This window comes from Pagrus major, chromosome 5 (assembly GCF_040436345.1).
Source record: "Pagrus major chromosome 5, Pma_NU_1.0".
NCBI classification, from domain to species: domain Eukaryota; kingdom Metazoa; phylum Chordata; class Actinopteri; order Spariformes; family Sparidae; genus Pagrus; species Pagrus major.
The window spans coordinates 5672318-5688717 of NC_133219.1; the positions used below are offsets into that span (position 1 = coordinate 5672318).

Consider the following 16400-nt stretch of genomic DNA (forward strand, 5'->3'; position numbering starts at 1 on the left):
TTCAACCAAGGTCGACTGGCCCATTCCAAGTCCTGCTGACCAACAACACTGCTGTGAAGTGTGAAGGACGGCCCACGTGGATCGACGCCTCCCATTGCAAAAGGTCAAGAATGCTGACATCGACCAGCGTTCACCTTCGTTCAACGTGCGATCATCCAACCCGACACTGATGGAAGATGATGACATTGCTGCTGCTGACCACCCTCGTGACTGGATTATTACATATCTTGTTATATAACAGTGCCAGTATGAACCCAGGGAGACAGAAGGTTGCTCTGAAAAATTCTCTTTTTACAATTGACCCACCAGAAAAAAACATGCTGAGGATGGACCTGACCTAGAGGTCGACCGATAGTGGATTTTTAAAGATATAATAACTATAGTTAGGAGAAGGAAAAAGCCGATAACCGATTAATCAGCCGATATCAAGGCCGGACAGGTACAACATAGTCATTTATATCCATATTTTAAATGTTATTTCTTTTTTTAAAAATGTAACACTATTGAAATTGAACAATCTTTGGTATTAACTTTATTGAACTGTTAAACTGAACATTATGGCCCTCTCTCTTGCTCTCTCTCTCTCTCTCTCTCTCTCTCTCTCCCACCCTCTCTGTGATAAGATACAGTGAAAATTGGGCTTTGGTTTCCTGGTGCTGGGGATACCTGGGAAAGCACAACCAGGTCGTCGTACCCTGCTGTGTTGTGCTCCGTATTCATCAGGAGTACTCCGATGATGATGGGGAGTTCACAGGCTGCAAACCTCCCATTTAAATAAAAAAGACATATATGACCCGTACAAAGTTCTATTGTATATATTGTATTGTTCTGGACATTTATTATATATGCAATTACTAATCACTAAAATACACTTTTAATACATTTTATACAAATCTTGGACAGAATCAGTCAAGATTAATGGCGTGTTTGTTTGTGTGCCACAACTCACCTTCTTAAATGGAGGCTGGTGGGGCTCTAGTGCAGGAACACAATGGCAGGTAGATATGTTTCTGGATGTTGGGAAAACACCTATGTCACATCTGAACTACCATAGAAAAAAGAAAACAAGACTGAAACAATATGGTAATTTTAAGTGCTGTATCATAGGCAACTGGACTCTGAAACTCAGAGCTCACACGTGTCCTTAATGGCTCTGTAAGAACACACCCACAGAGAGTTTTAAAGCCTGCAACTCCCCTCCAGTTAGTTCTTTAGAACTGAAGAAGCCTCTTGGATGAGAGGTGAAACGTCTTCAAGAAACTGAAACAAGTCCAGTTGCCTACTGTGGTGGGTGGTTAGGTGGACAACCAGCAAGCTATGAAAGTTACTGTCCCAAACTATTCCCAAGAGCAAAACAATAGTAAATCAGGAACGAAATGAATGAAAGATGTAGCTGCAGCGTAAGCCAGAGCAGCCGTCACAACTCCCCAGTAAGGCTGCTAAACACCAAAACAGACCCACAGTCCCGATCCGGCAGCACCTGTAAGCTAGGGGAGAGGGCGGACGAGAGCCTATGGTGCTTATTCTGCCACTAAGAGCGAATTCATAAAACAAAAACACCCATTTAGCTACTACGTACAACATGATAGGATCACAGGGCAAGGTATAGGTGGACCTACCAGCAGCAAACTGCGAGAGTCACTTCTGAGGGAGGGAAGAGGATCCACAACAGGGAGCTCTATAAAATCATAAGTAACTAGTATAAACAACCAGATAAGAAAGAGGATAAACTAAAGCACAAGCAATACAGAGACTGCTCTAATACCTTCGACAAGGGCAGAAATCAGGCGCACAGGAAGTGAGGCGTCAGAGGGAGAGCCGAGATGACAACTACCTGCCTTTATAGAATGCCCACATGCAATGATTGGCTATTGAATGCAGAATAATTGAGAAAGCAATACAATACTGGCCCACTTAAACCAGAGCAGAATACACTGTTCTGCTACACTACGATACAGCACTTATGGTTGGCTGGTAACGCTGGCGGGAAAGATACATTTGTTAGACGAAGGCATAGCTAGCTAGCAAAAAGAAAACAGGAAAAGACAGTGTAATAGTTGAAGAACCGACTATGCTAATGATGCTTAACACTACAATGTAAGGGGCAGGGTAATGCTGAGTATGGCTCCAGTGCGTCATTGAGTCCTGAGTTTAGGCCCGGCCAAAAAATCCTAAACACGAAAATGTTGATAAAACACTTAACCATCTAACTCCACAATCTTTTAACATGTTTTCAACAATCAGTTTCCAACATTTATAATGTGTTTTGAAGCAATTCTCTGAATTCCCCTTACAGGAACTTTAAAGCTTACGAATGCCTTCCTAAGGGTTGGAGTGCAGAGTGTGGCTTAGGCTACATAATCCCAGCAATGCATTTATATATACACACATATACATACATACATACATACATACATACATACATATATATACATACACACACACACACACACACACACACACACACACACACACACACATATTTATACAGTATATATACATATACTGCTCAAGAAAATTAAGGGAACACTTTAATCACAAATCAGATTTTGATGAACGAATTATTCAAGTTGAACATCTTTACTGATGTACATGGTTTAATTTGTTGCGAACAAAATGACGTAACAACGGTCAATGGAAACCAAAATCACTAACCCATTGACGGCTGGATTCAAAATCAGACCGACTGATCCAACTTGTGTGAATTTTATCACAGCAACTCATAATGTGACTCAGTAGTGTGTATGGCCCCCACATGCCTATATGCACTCCCAACAACGTCTGGGCATGCTCCTGATGAGTTGGCAGATGGTGTCCTGGGGGATCACCTACCAGACCTGGATCAGGGCATCAGTGAGCTCCTGGACAGTCTGTGGCAGTACTTGGTGGTGTCGGATGCACCGATACATAACGTTACATAGGTACGCAATTGGATTTAGGTCAGGGGAACGAGATGGCCAGTCAATGGCATCAATGCCTTCCTCATCCAGGAACTGTCTACACACTCTGGTCACATGAGGCCGGACATTGTCCTGCACCAGAAGGAACCCAGGGCCCACTGCACCACCTACCTCCATCCAATATGCTGCAATAGAACCCCGCTCCATCTGGTCTGCGGCAGAGAAAAGAAGCGACATAAAAAGAAGTTTTACAGGAGTACATTTTGTCGAGGCTTTCTAACACTAAAGACAGCTGTGGACGAGTTAAAAGATTAACTCACAACGTTTCTTGAGACATCTAACAATGTCTGTTTACTGAAGTATAGCTTTCGTGAAACTAATGACAAGACAAACTTTAACAGTTAGCGAGATGTGACTGTTTTCTAGGTACTGTGGCACTGCTAAAGCTGAGCTAAGTGAGCTATAATGTAAATGTACTGTATACACAAACACTACACGTGAAGATTATAAGATAGCAGTCTTATTTTGACTGGCTGTGTTCTTGCTCTGATGTCAGTTACTAGTTGCCTTTATTTTTAACAGCTGACTGTAAATTGCAATTATATGGACCCAGTAGTAGACCGAATATTGTCATTCAATTCATTATCTTGTAATGACTTGGCATAACGGTTACGAGACTGTTATGTAACTTCGCTATACATTTTTGAGGACATTACAAGGTTTATTACATGTGTCTAACTGTAGCAGTGACGCTGTTAGATATTGTGTAAAGTAAATCAGTAAATCATGAAATGCTTGCTCCAGGAAAGAACAAGGAACAGCTCTGGCTTCTACCCCCATGAAGAAATGAACAGGCCTGCAGAGCTAGAAGATTCTGCTGTATCGAGCATTGGACCGAGTGACACTGACAAGTAAGTCTGAAGTGGCTGAAGATCTCACTTATTGTACTTTGTAAACTATGTGCCCTGTGAAAACCATGTGGCTGTCTGATTAACAAGTTTTTCTCTGCAGTCCATGTTTCCACTATGTGACAATATAAAATTGTTAGTTTTGTACACAACTGTTCTTTACTTTCTTCCTGAAAGAGGGCAGATGGCACTGTGATGTATGTATTATGAGTGCTGACATCGTCTGAGTGAAATAATGAATTAATACTGTCTGTAGTATTAAAATTAAAGATCTTATTAACCATATCTTACATGTACAGAGGGCTTTACAAAAAACATTAAAAACACTACAGTGTTCACACTGTGTATATCTGAGCATGATCACATCACTGTTCACACTGTATAATAAACACAGTGCTAACATGTTCTACTAAAAACAATGTGTCTGAATTAAACTAATTGCCCCGCCACACCTTTGTCTTTTTTAGGACCAGAATTCAAGTCCAGCCACCTCCAGTGATGAATTACCACCCTGTCCTTTATTCTCATCTGCAGCTGGTTTCATTACATCAGCTGATGTGTTTGACCATCATCCCATGACATATACTCTCTATACTGTGAACTTTTGCACATCACATGATGAAGAGGTTTGCACAAAGCTGTACAGCAGCAGCAACAAATACTACTAATTATCTACTAATTTCTCACAAAGCTACAGCTTTGTGAGTCTAAAACATTAGTAGTATTTGTTATAGTATTTCCTTATATTTTAATTGTAATTTGTTATTAAATGTGTTCTATATTTATGTTCTTGACTGTTGCAGTAATTAGCCTTAATTTTTTATGCACCAGACACCAAGGCAAATTCCTTCCTCTAAAACAGGACCCAGTGAGCAAAAAGTGGTCTAGATCACGTCTTTTAGACATCATTTATGGACATCAAAGACGTCTAAAAGACATCCTCTAGGGAGCCAGAATGAAAGTTTTTTATACATCTTTTCTGGATGTTGTATAGACGCTTATATGGCGTTTGTCGACTAATTCTGGCTGTCTGTGGACGTCCAGATCATAGCCAGTATGAACGTCTATTCTCAACTAATTCTGGATGTCAGTGGATACCTAGATTATGGCCTGACTGGACGTCTTTTCTTAACATCATTTATCGACCAATTCTGGCTGTCAATGGACGTCCAGATCATGGCCTGGCCCGACGGACATGATATAAACCTGTTTTGGACGTCCACAGACGTTGCCTGCTCAGTGGGGAGTGGCATTTTATCGTCCACTATTGCACTGATATTTTATTTTAATTTTGTAAACTTTGTAATAAATGGCAAAACATGAAAGGCTTTTTGAAATGAATCATTCCAACCTGCTGGAAAGGGTTTTGTGCCAGCTTTATTCAAATATAGGTTCCATTGGTTGTTTAGTATGCCTGCTTCCACAGACCTGTGTTTGTTAGACCACTAGAATGAGTTGTTCTCAGAATTTAGAAAGCTGCCCCCTATTCATTTGATGCAAGAGCTGGAAATTACAAATAGCTCCTTTAATTTAATTATTTGTTGGTTTTTGCCTGTCAACCAATCACAATTCAAATGAAAACTGACATACATACAAACACAAATACACACAAACATACAGGGAGTCAAAATAAGGGTAAGTAACTCACCAATGACCTCAGTAACTATGTATATAAATAATATTGTTATTATTTTTATTGTGGTTTTTAATTGTTTATAGAATCAACACCCTTTTTGTTTTATTTTATATATTATATGGGTTGGACACTGAGTGACAGTTTATTTGATTGATATCTACAGTTCCGTAGATTTTCTATATTCAGTTTATTGTTTTCTAAGTGTTCCGTTATGCATGTTTATCACAATGTATGCATTTAATTTGATTTGTTAAAATTTAGTTATAATAAAAGTATTTTTTTAGAGGAAAAATGTACTTTTATCTCATCTTTTTGGCAGTTTCCTGCACTGTAATCCCAAACAGTTGTACTAGCTCATAACTAATAAGGTCATAACAGTCAAATGTCGCTATGCAGTTGACCAAACTATAAAGTGTTGAGCTCTGTTGAGATTTATGCCATTTTAATTGAATAGGGCTCAATATTTTATAGCTAATTTGTGTGGAACGCTCAAAAAGTTTAGGAACCATACAATAGTGTCATGACGTTATCGACGTCATGACGTTCTGGTGGGTGGGTCTTATCTCTCCCTCAGGAAAGCTGAGTCAGCCATCTTGAATTTACCTTGATGCGGGGAAGTTTTGGCTAGCCCGTGTGGAGCACAGGTATACAGTTTAATTTGTTTTTTATTTGTTTGCAATGCGCACTTTATTCCCCCCGCTTCAAACCACCACAACCTCAGTTTTTTTCATTATTCTTATTGCCCTCGTTTTCTTAAGCGCCGTCTTATCATCAGCCCTGGTTTGGTAAGTAACGCTAACGTTTTTTTGTTGTTGTTGTTTTTTAATTGAATTTCGATAAATAGTCTTAAATTTGAAACTGGGAATACATTTGTACAATGTGCACAGTGAATATTTGTTGTAAATAGTTTACAAATCCAAGTAATTGTAACTTTAGAAGTTGTTGAATGTGACAAATACGTTACGTTACTTCATCTTACAACGGTGTAACGTTATCAGCGGGTTTCCTGGATGAACTACATTTCCCATAATGCATTTTTGCCCGGGACATTGAGTTTGAACTCTCTGGCGGAGGCCGAAAGCATAACGTTATCCCTGCTTTCCGGTTTCTGCCGGTTGTTGTTTTCGCTGTTCGCCGGTAATGCACGTGCGTACTGTGAGTATACTTATTTCAATAAGTGTCCGCGTTACACAGTCAATATTTTACGTTGTCGAGCTGTGTGTATGTGTGTGCTAGCGTGAAACGAACAATGCTAAACAACATAATGTGAGTGTGTTCTCATGATGCTAACCAAGCCTGTGGTTGTATTTCTTCGTAGGCTCAAGTGTGTGGTTGTGAGATCATCTCGAAATCCTTTCAACAGTTCAGGTAGGATGTATTATGAAATAGTGTTATTAACAATTGGTTTTATTTTATGTGTTTCCACAGTCATTCTTTTGCTATTTCTTTAAATGTTTTTATCTCAACTGTAGGGTCCACAGAAAAAATAGTTTGATCACTTGAACCCTTTATTAATACTTTGCTAAAAACAAAAACATCAACAACAGAAATAGCAGATCTATAAGCACACAACTTTGATGCTTTGTTTGTTAATAACTAAGTCTTTTAACATTTTCATTTTTACTATAATTATTGTACAATGAATGTTTTTGATAGATCTGGAAACTTTTATCTGTATATTCACTTTTTAAAATTTCATTTATCATTATGTATTATTTTAAAAATGTTTTTGAACATTAATAAATCATCTTCGTGCGCATGTTGTGTACAGATATCGGACTACAAAGAGTGCTACAGAGAGTCAGCGTTTCACTATCAGACAGGTGCCAATAGGTGAGTTTTGTAAATTGTGTACTAATTTGAATTAAAAAAAAACTAGAGATTTTGCCCTGAATTATTCACAATGTTCAGATTTTTTGCAGCAGAACAGACTTAATCAAATTACTGATGTGTTGTCAACTGGTTGGCATAATCATTTTCCCCCTCATTCAAAATTTTACACACATTTTAACTTGTACAGTGCAAAACAGGGCTGAAATGGTTTAGACTTTAATTGAAAATATTTAAATTGCAGGGTGAAGTTGGCCCAATGGAGTGGAAGTGCAAGTTGTGTTCTGCAACTTCTAATACCCGGGGACAATTATTTTGGCACTATACTGTACTGCATAGCCAATATTCAAGAGTGTCCCCCCTGCCATGTCTCTATGACAGTTGCATTTGTACTTTTCCATCATTCGAAGCGATGAAAGCTCATCTGTCAAGATCTCATAATGATTCATGTAGAGTAGATGCAACTGAAGGAGCATGTGGTTTTTTTACATGTCCTTTGTGTAACTTCAAGCTGCCCTTTTCTGAGGAAATTCTATTTGGTCATTTGAGAAGTCATTTACGAAGTCATGAGATGGTAGCATGCCCATTCAAGAACTGTAATTACAGAACAAATAGCTACTCAGCGTTTAATGCACACAAAAGTAGAAAACATGGTGGTGATTCAGACTTTGGTGAATGTGTTGTATTGGCAGACAATGATAGTGTCCCAGTTTCAGTTGCAGCAGAAAGTCTTGGGGAACCTGCTGAAAGTCACAGTGCAGGGTCTGCGGACACGTTTGATCTTGAAGAGGTAAACAGTCAGTGTGACACAGACACTTTAAGAGCCCAGTTGAACCATAACTTGGCATCATTATTCCTAAAGATGCAATCTATTCTTCATGTATCTGACATGGCATCTCAGGAAATAGTGGAACATTTGACTCAGATATTTTCCTTGTCCCAACCGATACTCAAACATGACATTAGAGAGGTCTTACAGAGTCATGACATCACTGTCAGTGAAACACTTCTAAATGAGGTTGTCAGTACTGTTATGGACAGTAATGTTATTGTCAGTGCCACAGCTAAGGGGAAGCAGTTATCCTCAACCAAGAGAAGGAAAACCTTCATCGAAAATAATTACCCTGTGGTAAAGCCTGTACAGTATCGGCTACAGCCAGGACACACAGCAGTGCATGTTCCCATTCTTGAGATGATACAAAAAATCTTCAATCATACAGATATTCTGGACAAAATTAAAGAAACAAAAGTGGCACAAAACAGTCATTTTGTAAGCCACCAAGATGGTTTGTACTTCAAAGAGAACACATTCTTGTCTTCAGATGAGTTAAAGATAACACTAATTTTGTACATTGATGATTTGGAGATAGCCAATCCACTTGGCACATCACGCAAAATACACAAAATCTGTTCAGTATACTGGACACTTGCTGATCTTCCCAGTAAATACCGATCAGCCCTGCATGTGATTCAGCTTGCAGCTTTATGTAAAGTGGCTGACATACAGACATTTGGCTATGAAAAAGCACTTGGTCCTTTGTTGAGAGACCTCCGTACCCTTGAACAAGATGGGGTATTCATTGAGTCTATTGGTAAGGTGGTTCAAGGAACAGTCATGTGTGTGGTGTCTGACAATCTTGCAGCCCATGATTTGGCAGGCTTTTCAAAGTCTTTTAGAGCAGAATATTTTTGCAGATTCTGCACAGCGACACAAGCTAAACTTCAGACTCATGAAGTTGCAAGTGGCGAGTTCAGTCTTAGGACAAAAGACAGCCATAATAGTGATGTGCATGCTGTAATGCATGGGGATAGTCAGAGTCAGAATGGTGTTAAGGCAGATTGTGTCCTGAGCCAGCATCTAGAGCATTTTCATACTGTCACTGGCTTCCCACCTGATGCCCTCCACGATCTTTTTGAGGGCATTGTGCCCGTAGAGCTCGCCCTGTGTATCGGAGAGATGATCCGTCACAAATACTTCACCCTTGAATATTTGAACGAGAGAATTCTGTCATTTCCATACCAGCACACAGACAAGCTTGACAAACCTCATAAAATACCACAGACCTTCGCTGTAAAGAAAAGCATTGGTGGTAATGGCCATGAAAATGCCACATTGCTTAGACTGCTCCCTTTGATTATTGGGAATGCAGTTCCTGAAGAGGATGGAGCATGGACTGTGCTAATGGACTTAAAAGAGGTAGTAGAGTTATCGCTGTGCTCAGAATTCACAGAGGAGTCTATCCAGTATTTACAGTCCAAGATACAGGATCATAGAGAGGTGCTGAAAGAAGCCTTTCCAGATTTCAAACTCCGTCCTAAGCATCACTACATTGAACACTATCCTGACCTTGTACGCCGTTTTGGGCCCCTTGTACACTTGTGGACAATGAGGTTTGAGGGTAAACACCGTTTTTTCAAGAGAGTTGTACACGACACACAAAACTTTAAAAATGTGTTAAAAACACTTGCAGACAGGCATCAATACATGGTAGCATACCATCTAAGTGCCTCAGGATTCTTCAAACCTCACCAGCAGACATCAAATGTCTCTTCTGTACTGGTATCAATGCTTCCAAATGTTGCCAAGACATACATTGAACAAATAACAGCAAGCAATGTTATTTACAGCACATCAAAGGTCTGCATTGATGGAACTGATTACGTTGTAGGAATGTTTTTGTCTGTGGGACAAGAGGGAGGACTGCCTAATTACTGTAGAATTGAACAGGTTCTCCTGGTTAACAGTAGTGTTGTCTTTCTTTGCCAAGAGCACACATCACACTACATTGACCACCTGAGATCTTACGAACTTTTCCCAAACAATCTGGCTGTTCACACCCCATCAGAGCTAAATGACAAAACACCTCTCTGCGCTTACAACATAGATGGAAGATTGCTCTTGACACCCAAACATTTCATATTATTACACTGAAGATTTGTAATCGTTCAAGTGGTGTCCCAGTGTTTGTGTGGACCAGTGGGTATGTGGACATGTATACGTTGTGTGTGTCGCTTCACTCGCCATGAAAATTAACGTGTTTTTGTCTATTAGAAACCAAAAGATGGCTGCTGCCCAGAAGCATGTGCTGCGTGTGTATGTTGCACGAGACACCGCCCTGAAACTTACTCTACTTGAGCGACCAAAGTCAGTGGAGGAGCTGAAAGAAATAATGCAAGAGAGGTTCAAGCCGAGACTGGATGGGGACTTTAGCCTGCACTATGAGGATCCAGACTTTGATGGTGATCTTTGTCTCCTTGTGGACATCCAAGAGTTGCCAGAGAAGGGCACATTGAGAGTCGTCAGACCTGAAGGTGACACATCATCTACTGCATCTTCTGACACAGACATACTCCCACATGTACCTGCGTTACAGCGCCAGAAGAGTTGGCCTGATCACTTTGTTGTTCCTGGTTTTGGCTATGAAATGGAGCATATACTAGAAGAAGGAAATCGTGTTTATGAAGAATCAGGAAAATTGCTGAAGTTAAAGAGGTCACAGAAGAGTGAAATCCTTAAAAAAATGGCAGAAACGATCTACAGTTTTAAACCATACCCACATGAAAAGGAATTGGCAATGGCTGCTCAAGCTTTGATAACAGCTCATCCATGTCTCAGAATGACGGCTGGTGAAGACGGGGATTTGGGATGGAAACGTCACATAGGGTACAAGGTTGCGTCTTACCGTAACAATCTGGCCAAAGCTGGGGTTGCAGAAGTAGCCATCAACACAGGGAGGCGGAGCCGAAACAACCCCGACAATGACCACCCCCATCAAAACATAAAGAAAGCTCGAAAAGCTGAGGTCAACTACATCATCAACCTACCGAAGGATCAAACCCCAGCCACTCTGGAAACAATGAGAGAAGAAATCATACATGAAGTCGAAAAGACTGAGAGAAACCAATTAGTCATAGGCAAGCTCATGAACACAACCTATGCCCTTCGTCGCCAAGAAATCGTTGGAGCTCTTGTAGCTCCACGGGTGAGAGATGTCGTGGACAGATGGCCAGCCCTACTTATGGAGTCACAGGTAAAAAAAAAAAAAAAATCATTTACTATTTTACTGTTTTCCCTGTTGAGAGCAATTAATCAACATGACTCTTTAGCATGCCCACTTTAAACATGATTGATTTTTCCAATATTTAAATGACTGTTTTAAAAATCTAAATTTTCAAAAAATTCACCAAAAAGCAAATGGCAGATGTAAAAGTTGACAACACATCACGCTGGGCCATATTTTTGCCATTCACAGTAAACAAAGTATACAGAGGTTTATTGTTTTAATTTCCTTTTAGATAACATTATACAGCCTGTTTTAAATTAAAGAATGACAATTAACTTTCTATTTTGACCTTGGTTCTGACTCATCCCTAATAGAATTGCCCTTGGTTTTGCTACCTGCCAACTGAAAACTTTTAAAAATACATTCACAATTCTGTTCCTAATTCATCTTTGTACATTTCTGTGTAATTCTGTCCATGTACAGGTCTTTGCAGAGTTCCACCGAATCAACAACGTTAACCTGCGCAATCAATTCTACAAGGAGCTGGACAGACACACGCCTAAACTGATCACCTTGTTCAGAGACAAGGCCACCAAGACTGGCAAGATAGCGGAGGAGCTAGCCAAGCTCATGAGGATTTATGACCTTCAGGTGAATTTTTAACTTTGCATGATTCAGAAACAGATTATTAAAAGATTGTTTGCAGACAACTGTAAGAAGTCATAGTGTGAATTGTCTCGACTGTGCCCTGAGGTTAAGTGATTATGCCATGAACACAACATTGTCATCTGGTCAGAGATAGACGTCTTGACAAGATGTATTCTATCAGAAAGAGGTACCTTAAAAAGATACTTTATCAGCTTCAATTAGAAGAAGTCCAAATAACTACTGTTTTCGTAAAATTAGATTTTCCATTTTAAGTTTTTTCCTTTTGTGAGTTATTAAAGTATTTACAATAGAAAGTTATTCATTTGAAAAATGTTTTACTGAAGAAATGGTGACCCAAAATACTGAATCTACCATCTATAGCAATGACCACCATCAGAATATGGAGCTATTTAACACTTTGATTTTTTTTTTTAAGTGTTTGCTCTGCATTTGTGTAATTACTATTGTAATGGATATTTTTTTTCCATCTAGGAACAACGTGATGTAAATATGAGACGGGCCCTCGTCCTTCATGCACTTCCTGTGTACCTGCGTGAAGATGCCTCCAAGTTCTTCAGGACCTGTAATGTAAGTGTACTGGCCTCACTATTAATCCCTTTGCCTAGCTATTCAGTCAGCTTAAACATATGACATCACTCAAAGAACTCTAGGAGAACCAGGGGGGTAGTCCAGAAAGCAGGTTATGTGAAAACTCAGAGTGAACCCTGAGATGAGGGAAACTCTGAGTTATCCATTTCAGAGGGCTATTCCAGAAAGGAGGTTCAACAAACACTGAGCCTAACCCTGAACTCTGAGTTGACTTACCCTGTGAAGTGAAACTCTGAGTTTTAAGTTCCAGAACAGCTGATCTGAGTTAGGTAAGTCGACTCTGAGTATGTTAACTCTGAGTTGAGCTCGTGCCTAACTTCTAGTAAAAAGCCATCATCAATGGAGCTCTGATACTGTGATTCACTATGGTAACGGGAGAAAACAGGAAGCAGACATTTTCTGGGAGGAAAAAAAGTAACACGGCTGCGGCCGTAATAAAAATCACTAACAGAGTTTTAGATGCGGTCGTCTTTTCATTTTGAATTTAACATCACTTTCAAGTGCTAAGTTACAGTAATGTCTACACATCATTAGCATGATTTGTATCCTTGAGGGGCTGAACTCATTCTTATATTATTTGTGTTTTGTAGTCAGCAGATGGTCCAGACCTCACTGACACTCCGGTGGCTCTCCTGACAGTCGTCACGGATGACACTACTGATGCGGCCCTCTTGAGCCCTGAGAGCATCTGTATTGTCGTGGAGGATGAAATACTTGTGAGTGGTCCCACAAATCTGGCTGACTCATTTCTCCTGCTCTTTGGGTACGTATATGCACTAGACCTACAGTACCCAAAGAATCTCGAGCTTACATTCACATTTATCCAAAAAGTCGTGATGTGTCTTGAGGACAACAAACCACTGAAAGGGCGTCTACTGACGCTGAAGAATGATTTGTTCAATGAGTGAATCACTCAGAATGGACTATTTGTTGAGTAAGAAGAATGATGTTGTTGTTGTTGAGCTGAGTATTGAGGAAGTTTTTTGTTTTTTTCCCCTCTTTACAAATGTAATCATTTGCCTCTTCTACCTCAGATTTAAGATGTGACACTGTTTGCCTCTTCTACCTCAGATTTAAGATGTGACACTGTTTGCCTCTTCTACCTCAGATTTAATACGTTGATTGTTAATGGATAAATATCACAACATTGACGTATTGCCCAGCCCAAGTTTTTGTACTGAATAACTTGTGGAAAATGACTGTTCAATTCATGCACTATACATGTGTAATGTTCTGTTGCCTAATGTCTACCTTGATGCACTACCTGATGTTGCCAGTTGAAGTACGGCACAGTGGAAACCAGTACTTTATTTGAATGTTTTATTTAAAACAAAAAAAGTGAGTTGCAGCCTTCAAGGTATAGTAAGAAGAATGATGTTGTTTTTATTGTTGTTTTTATTGTTGTTGTTGTTGAGCTGAGTATTGAGGAAGGTTTTTGTTTTTTTTCCCCTCTTTACAAATGTAACCATTTGCCTCTTCTACCTAAGATTTAAGATGTGACACTGTTTGCCTCTTCTACCTCAGATTTAATACATTGAACGACTGTTCAATTCATGCACTATACATGTTTAATGTTCTGTTGCCTAATGTCTACCTTGATGCACTACCTTGATGTTGCCAGTTGAAGTACGGCACAGTAGAAACCTGTACTTTTATTTGAATGTTTTATTTTAAAAAAGTGAGTTGCAGCTTTCAAGGTACAGTAAGTGACAAAATGTTTTTAACAGTGTTAAATGGCTCCACATTCTAATAGTTGTCATTGCTGTTGAGGATGGATTATACTTACAATCTTACTGAATTTTATCATGAATCCTTTGTGAGTTATTATCATAATGTTTACTGAATAATGTGAGATGGAGACCCAAAATACTGAATCTACCCTCTGTAGCAATGACCACTATCAGAATATGGAACTATTAACACTTAATGTACTTTAAAACACATTTTGTTTCGCTGGAGTCATTTCCTTTTCCTTTTGTTTTAATTTATGACAAGCACTTTGTTTTGACTGAGCTCCTTTGATTCGTGCCTTTTTTAAAAGCACATTGTGTTGAATAAAAAAAGTTGTTAAATTGTCACTGTGGTGTCACTTTCATGTTTTCTAACATTATTAGCTGATTATAATTGTGTAGTGGGCCGACATCAGTATTTCAGTTTAGAATTAATTTTGAGTGCATGTCCCCCAGATTATGAGTTGAAGAATATAGAAAATTTTTAGTGTATTTCCCACATTGTATAAGTTGAAAAATATTAAAAATTTTGAGTGTATTTCCCACATTATATGAGTTGAAAAATATTGAAAATTTTGAGTGTATTTCCCACATTATATGAGTTGAAAAATATTGAAAATTTTGAGTGAATTACTCCCTAATTATAAGTTGAGGAATATTGATATTTATAAGATAACATTGAGATAATTTAAGGCAACTGCAAATGTAATTTTTATTTTATGTAAACTTAAAACATTTAAAAACATCACTAAAATATTTTTGTGTAATCTGTTACAAAATAATTTTTGAGTTCTGTGAACTTATTAGGGTTTACAGTGTGCTATGACGTATGAAAACTTGGGAAACAGTAGCCTTTTCATACTGACCTGTAACATCACCTTAAATTATTTCTGGCAAGAGAAATTCCTCAGTGACATTGCTACTGAGTAAAACGATACAAACCAAAAACAAAAGCATCCATTTTAATTCCCAACCTAAGAAAGAGTCTCACATGCAATAAGAAAAATATTCTATGGAATAAATGGAATTATTGTCCACCTCTAGAAGTGTTATTTTTTGGACGCAGCCTTTAATCTCTCCCTGGCTTTGGCATGTTTGTAATAGGGATTCAATTCTTCACATTTCTTTATTTTTAGTGTTCCTGGCACACGTCCCAGCTGCCTGCAGAAAGCAACCAGTTGAGGAGAAGGTAAGTAATCCCAACCCAGGCAAAAGTGAGGTGAAAAATAATTCCCCAGCAGAGACCCTCGTGATTTGTTTTACTTGTACACTGCTCGAGATCCCCATATATCATAACAGGTAGTACAGAGAGAATTCAACCTGAATAAATCAGGCAGGATTGACTTTGGACTCCTCCTGGGACTCTAACCAGCTTACAGACGTTATTTTTTTGGCCTTTGCCTGCAGGCGATCCAGTGTTGGGACAGATCCAGCTAAGAAATGTCCTCCACACAAACTGACCAAAGCTTCTCTCCCACCTGACATGTCCACAGTGAGGTTTTCATTAAGAGTCCGGCAGGCCCCATAAATGCGCCTGAGTTACAGCCGAGTGCATCTGTAGATTTATATTCTGTTTTTTATGAAGAAAGTAAGGAAATACATACTTTCAAACACAGCCATGCACTCAAAAATGCTTTGAATGATGCCATACAGTCGGTGGCGAAGGTGCTGGATGTGGGCCCAAAATGTCATACTGCTGGAAAAGTAATAAGATTGAACTATTAAGCTTTTGTTACAACTTCAAAAGTGTCAAAAAAGTAATTCATGTCATTCTTGAATGTGTCTCACTGGTATTGTTGCTGGATTGTGAACAGATAGCGCAGTTCTTGAAATCTACACACATGGCAGCCAGTCTCATATGGCACTGTTTTACTGCCCCTGCTCTGACAAGCTGCCAATACCAACACTTCTCAGGTTGTAATAGCTTTACAGTTATTATATTGAGGTTGGCAGAGCAAAATGCCTCTAAAACTCTGAAAAGCTAATTTAATTTTCCAAGACCGTTTTTATTTTTTTATTTGTCCTTCCAAAGAAAGTTATAATCGCTCGACTGTTGAACTGAATGTGTCATTTATGTGCAAACATCAAAGTGAGCTGCTGACAGTGCGATGGCAATAACCTATTTCAACTTTATA

General features: G+C 39.1%; 1 protein-coding gene across 3 annotated transcripts; it reads left to right on the forward strand.

The window, feature by feature from the left end:
• Positions 1-6201: 6201 nt before the first annotated feature.
• Positions 6202-14238, forward strand: LOC140996349 (uncharacterized). 3 transcript variants are annotated; one of them, XM_073466725.1, is made up of 7 exons: positions 6202-6229; positions 6763-6812; positions 7216-7277; positions 10327-11305; positions 11762-11929; positions 12419-12514; positions 13126-14238. In XM_073466725.1, the coding sequence occupies exons 4-7, from the start codon at positions 10337-10339 to the stop codon at positions 13441-13443; spliced, it is 1551 nt and encodes a 516-aa protein (XP_073322826.1). In that variant the 5' UTR covers positions 6202-6229; positions 6763-6812; positions 7216-7277; positions 10327-10336; the 3' UTR covers positions 13444-14238. The 3 variants fall into 3 exon arrangements, with proteins under 3 accessions (XP_073322826.1, XP_073322825.1, XP_073322824.1); XM_073466724.1 differs by lacking the exon at positions 6202-6229 and having other exon boundaries at positions 6746-6812; XM_073466723.1 differs by lacking the exons at positions 6202-6229; positions 6763-6812; positions 7216-7277 and having other exon boundaries at positions 9975-11305.
• Positions 14239-16400: the final 2162 nt, after the last annotated feature.

Coding starts and splice junctions, on each gene's coding strand:
- LOC140996349 (XM_073466723.1), top strand. CDS start 10,298: ATGAAAATTAACGTGTTTTTGTCTATTAGAAACCAAAAGATGGCTGCT. Junction 11,930..12,418: donor TGAGGATTTATGACCTTCAG/GTGAATTTTTAA, acceptor TTTTCCATCTAG/GAACAACGTGATGTAAATAT. Junction 12,515..13,125: donor AGTTCTTCAGGACCTGTAAT/GTAAGTGTACTG, acceptor TGTGTTTTGTAG/TCAGCAGATGGTCCAGACCT.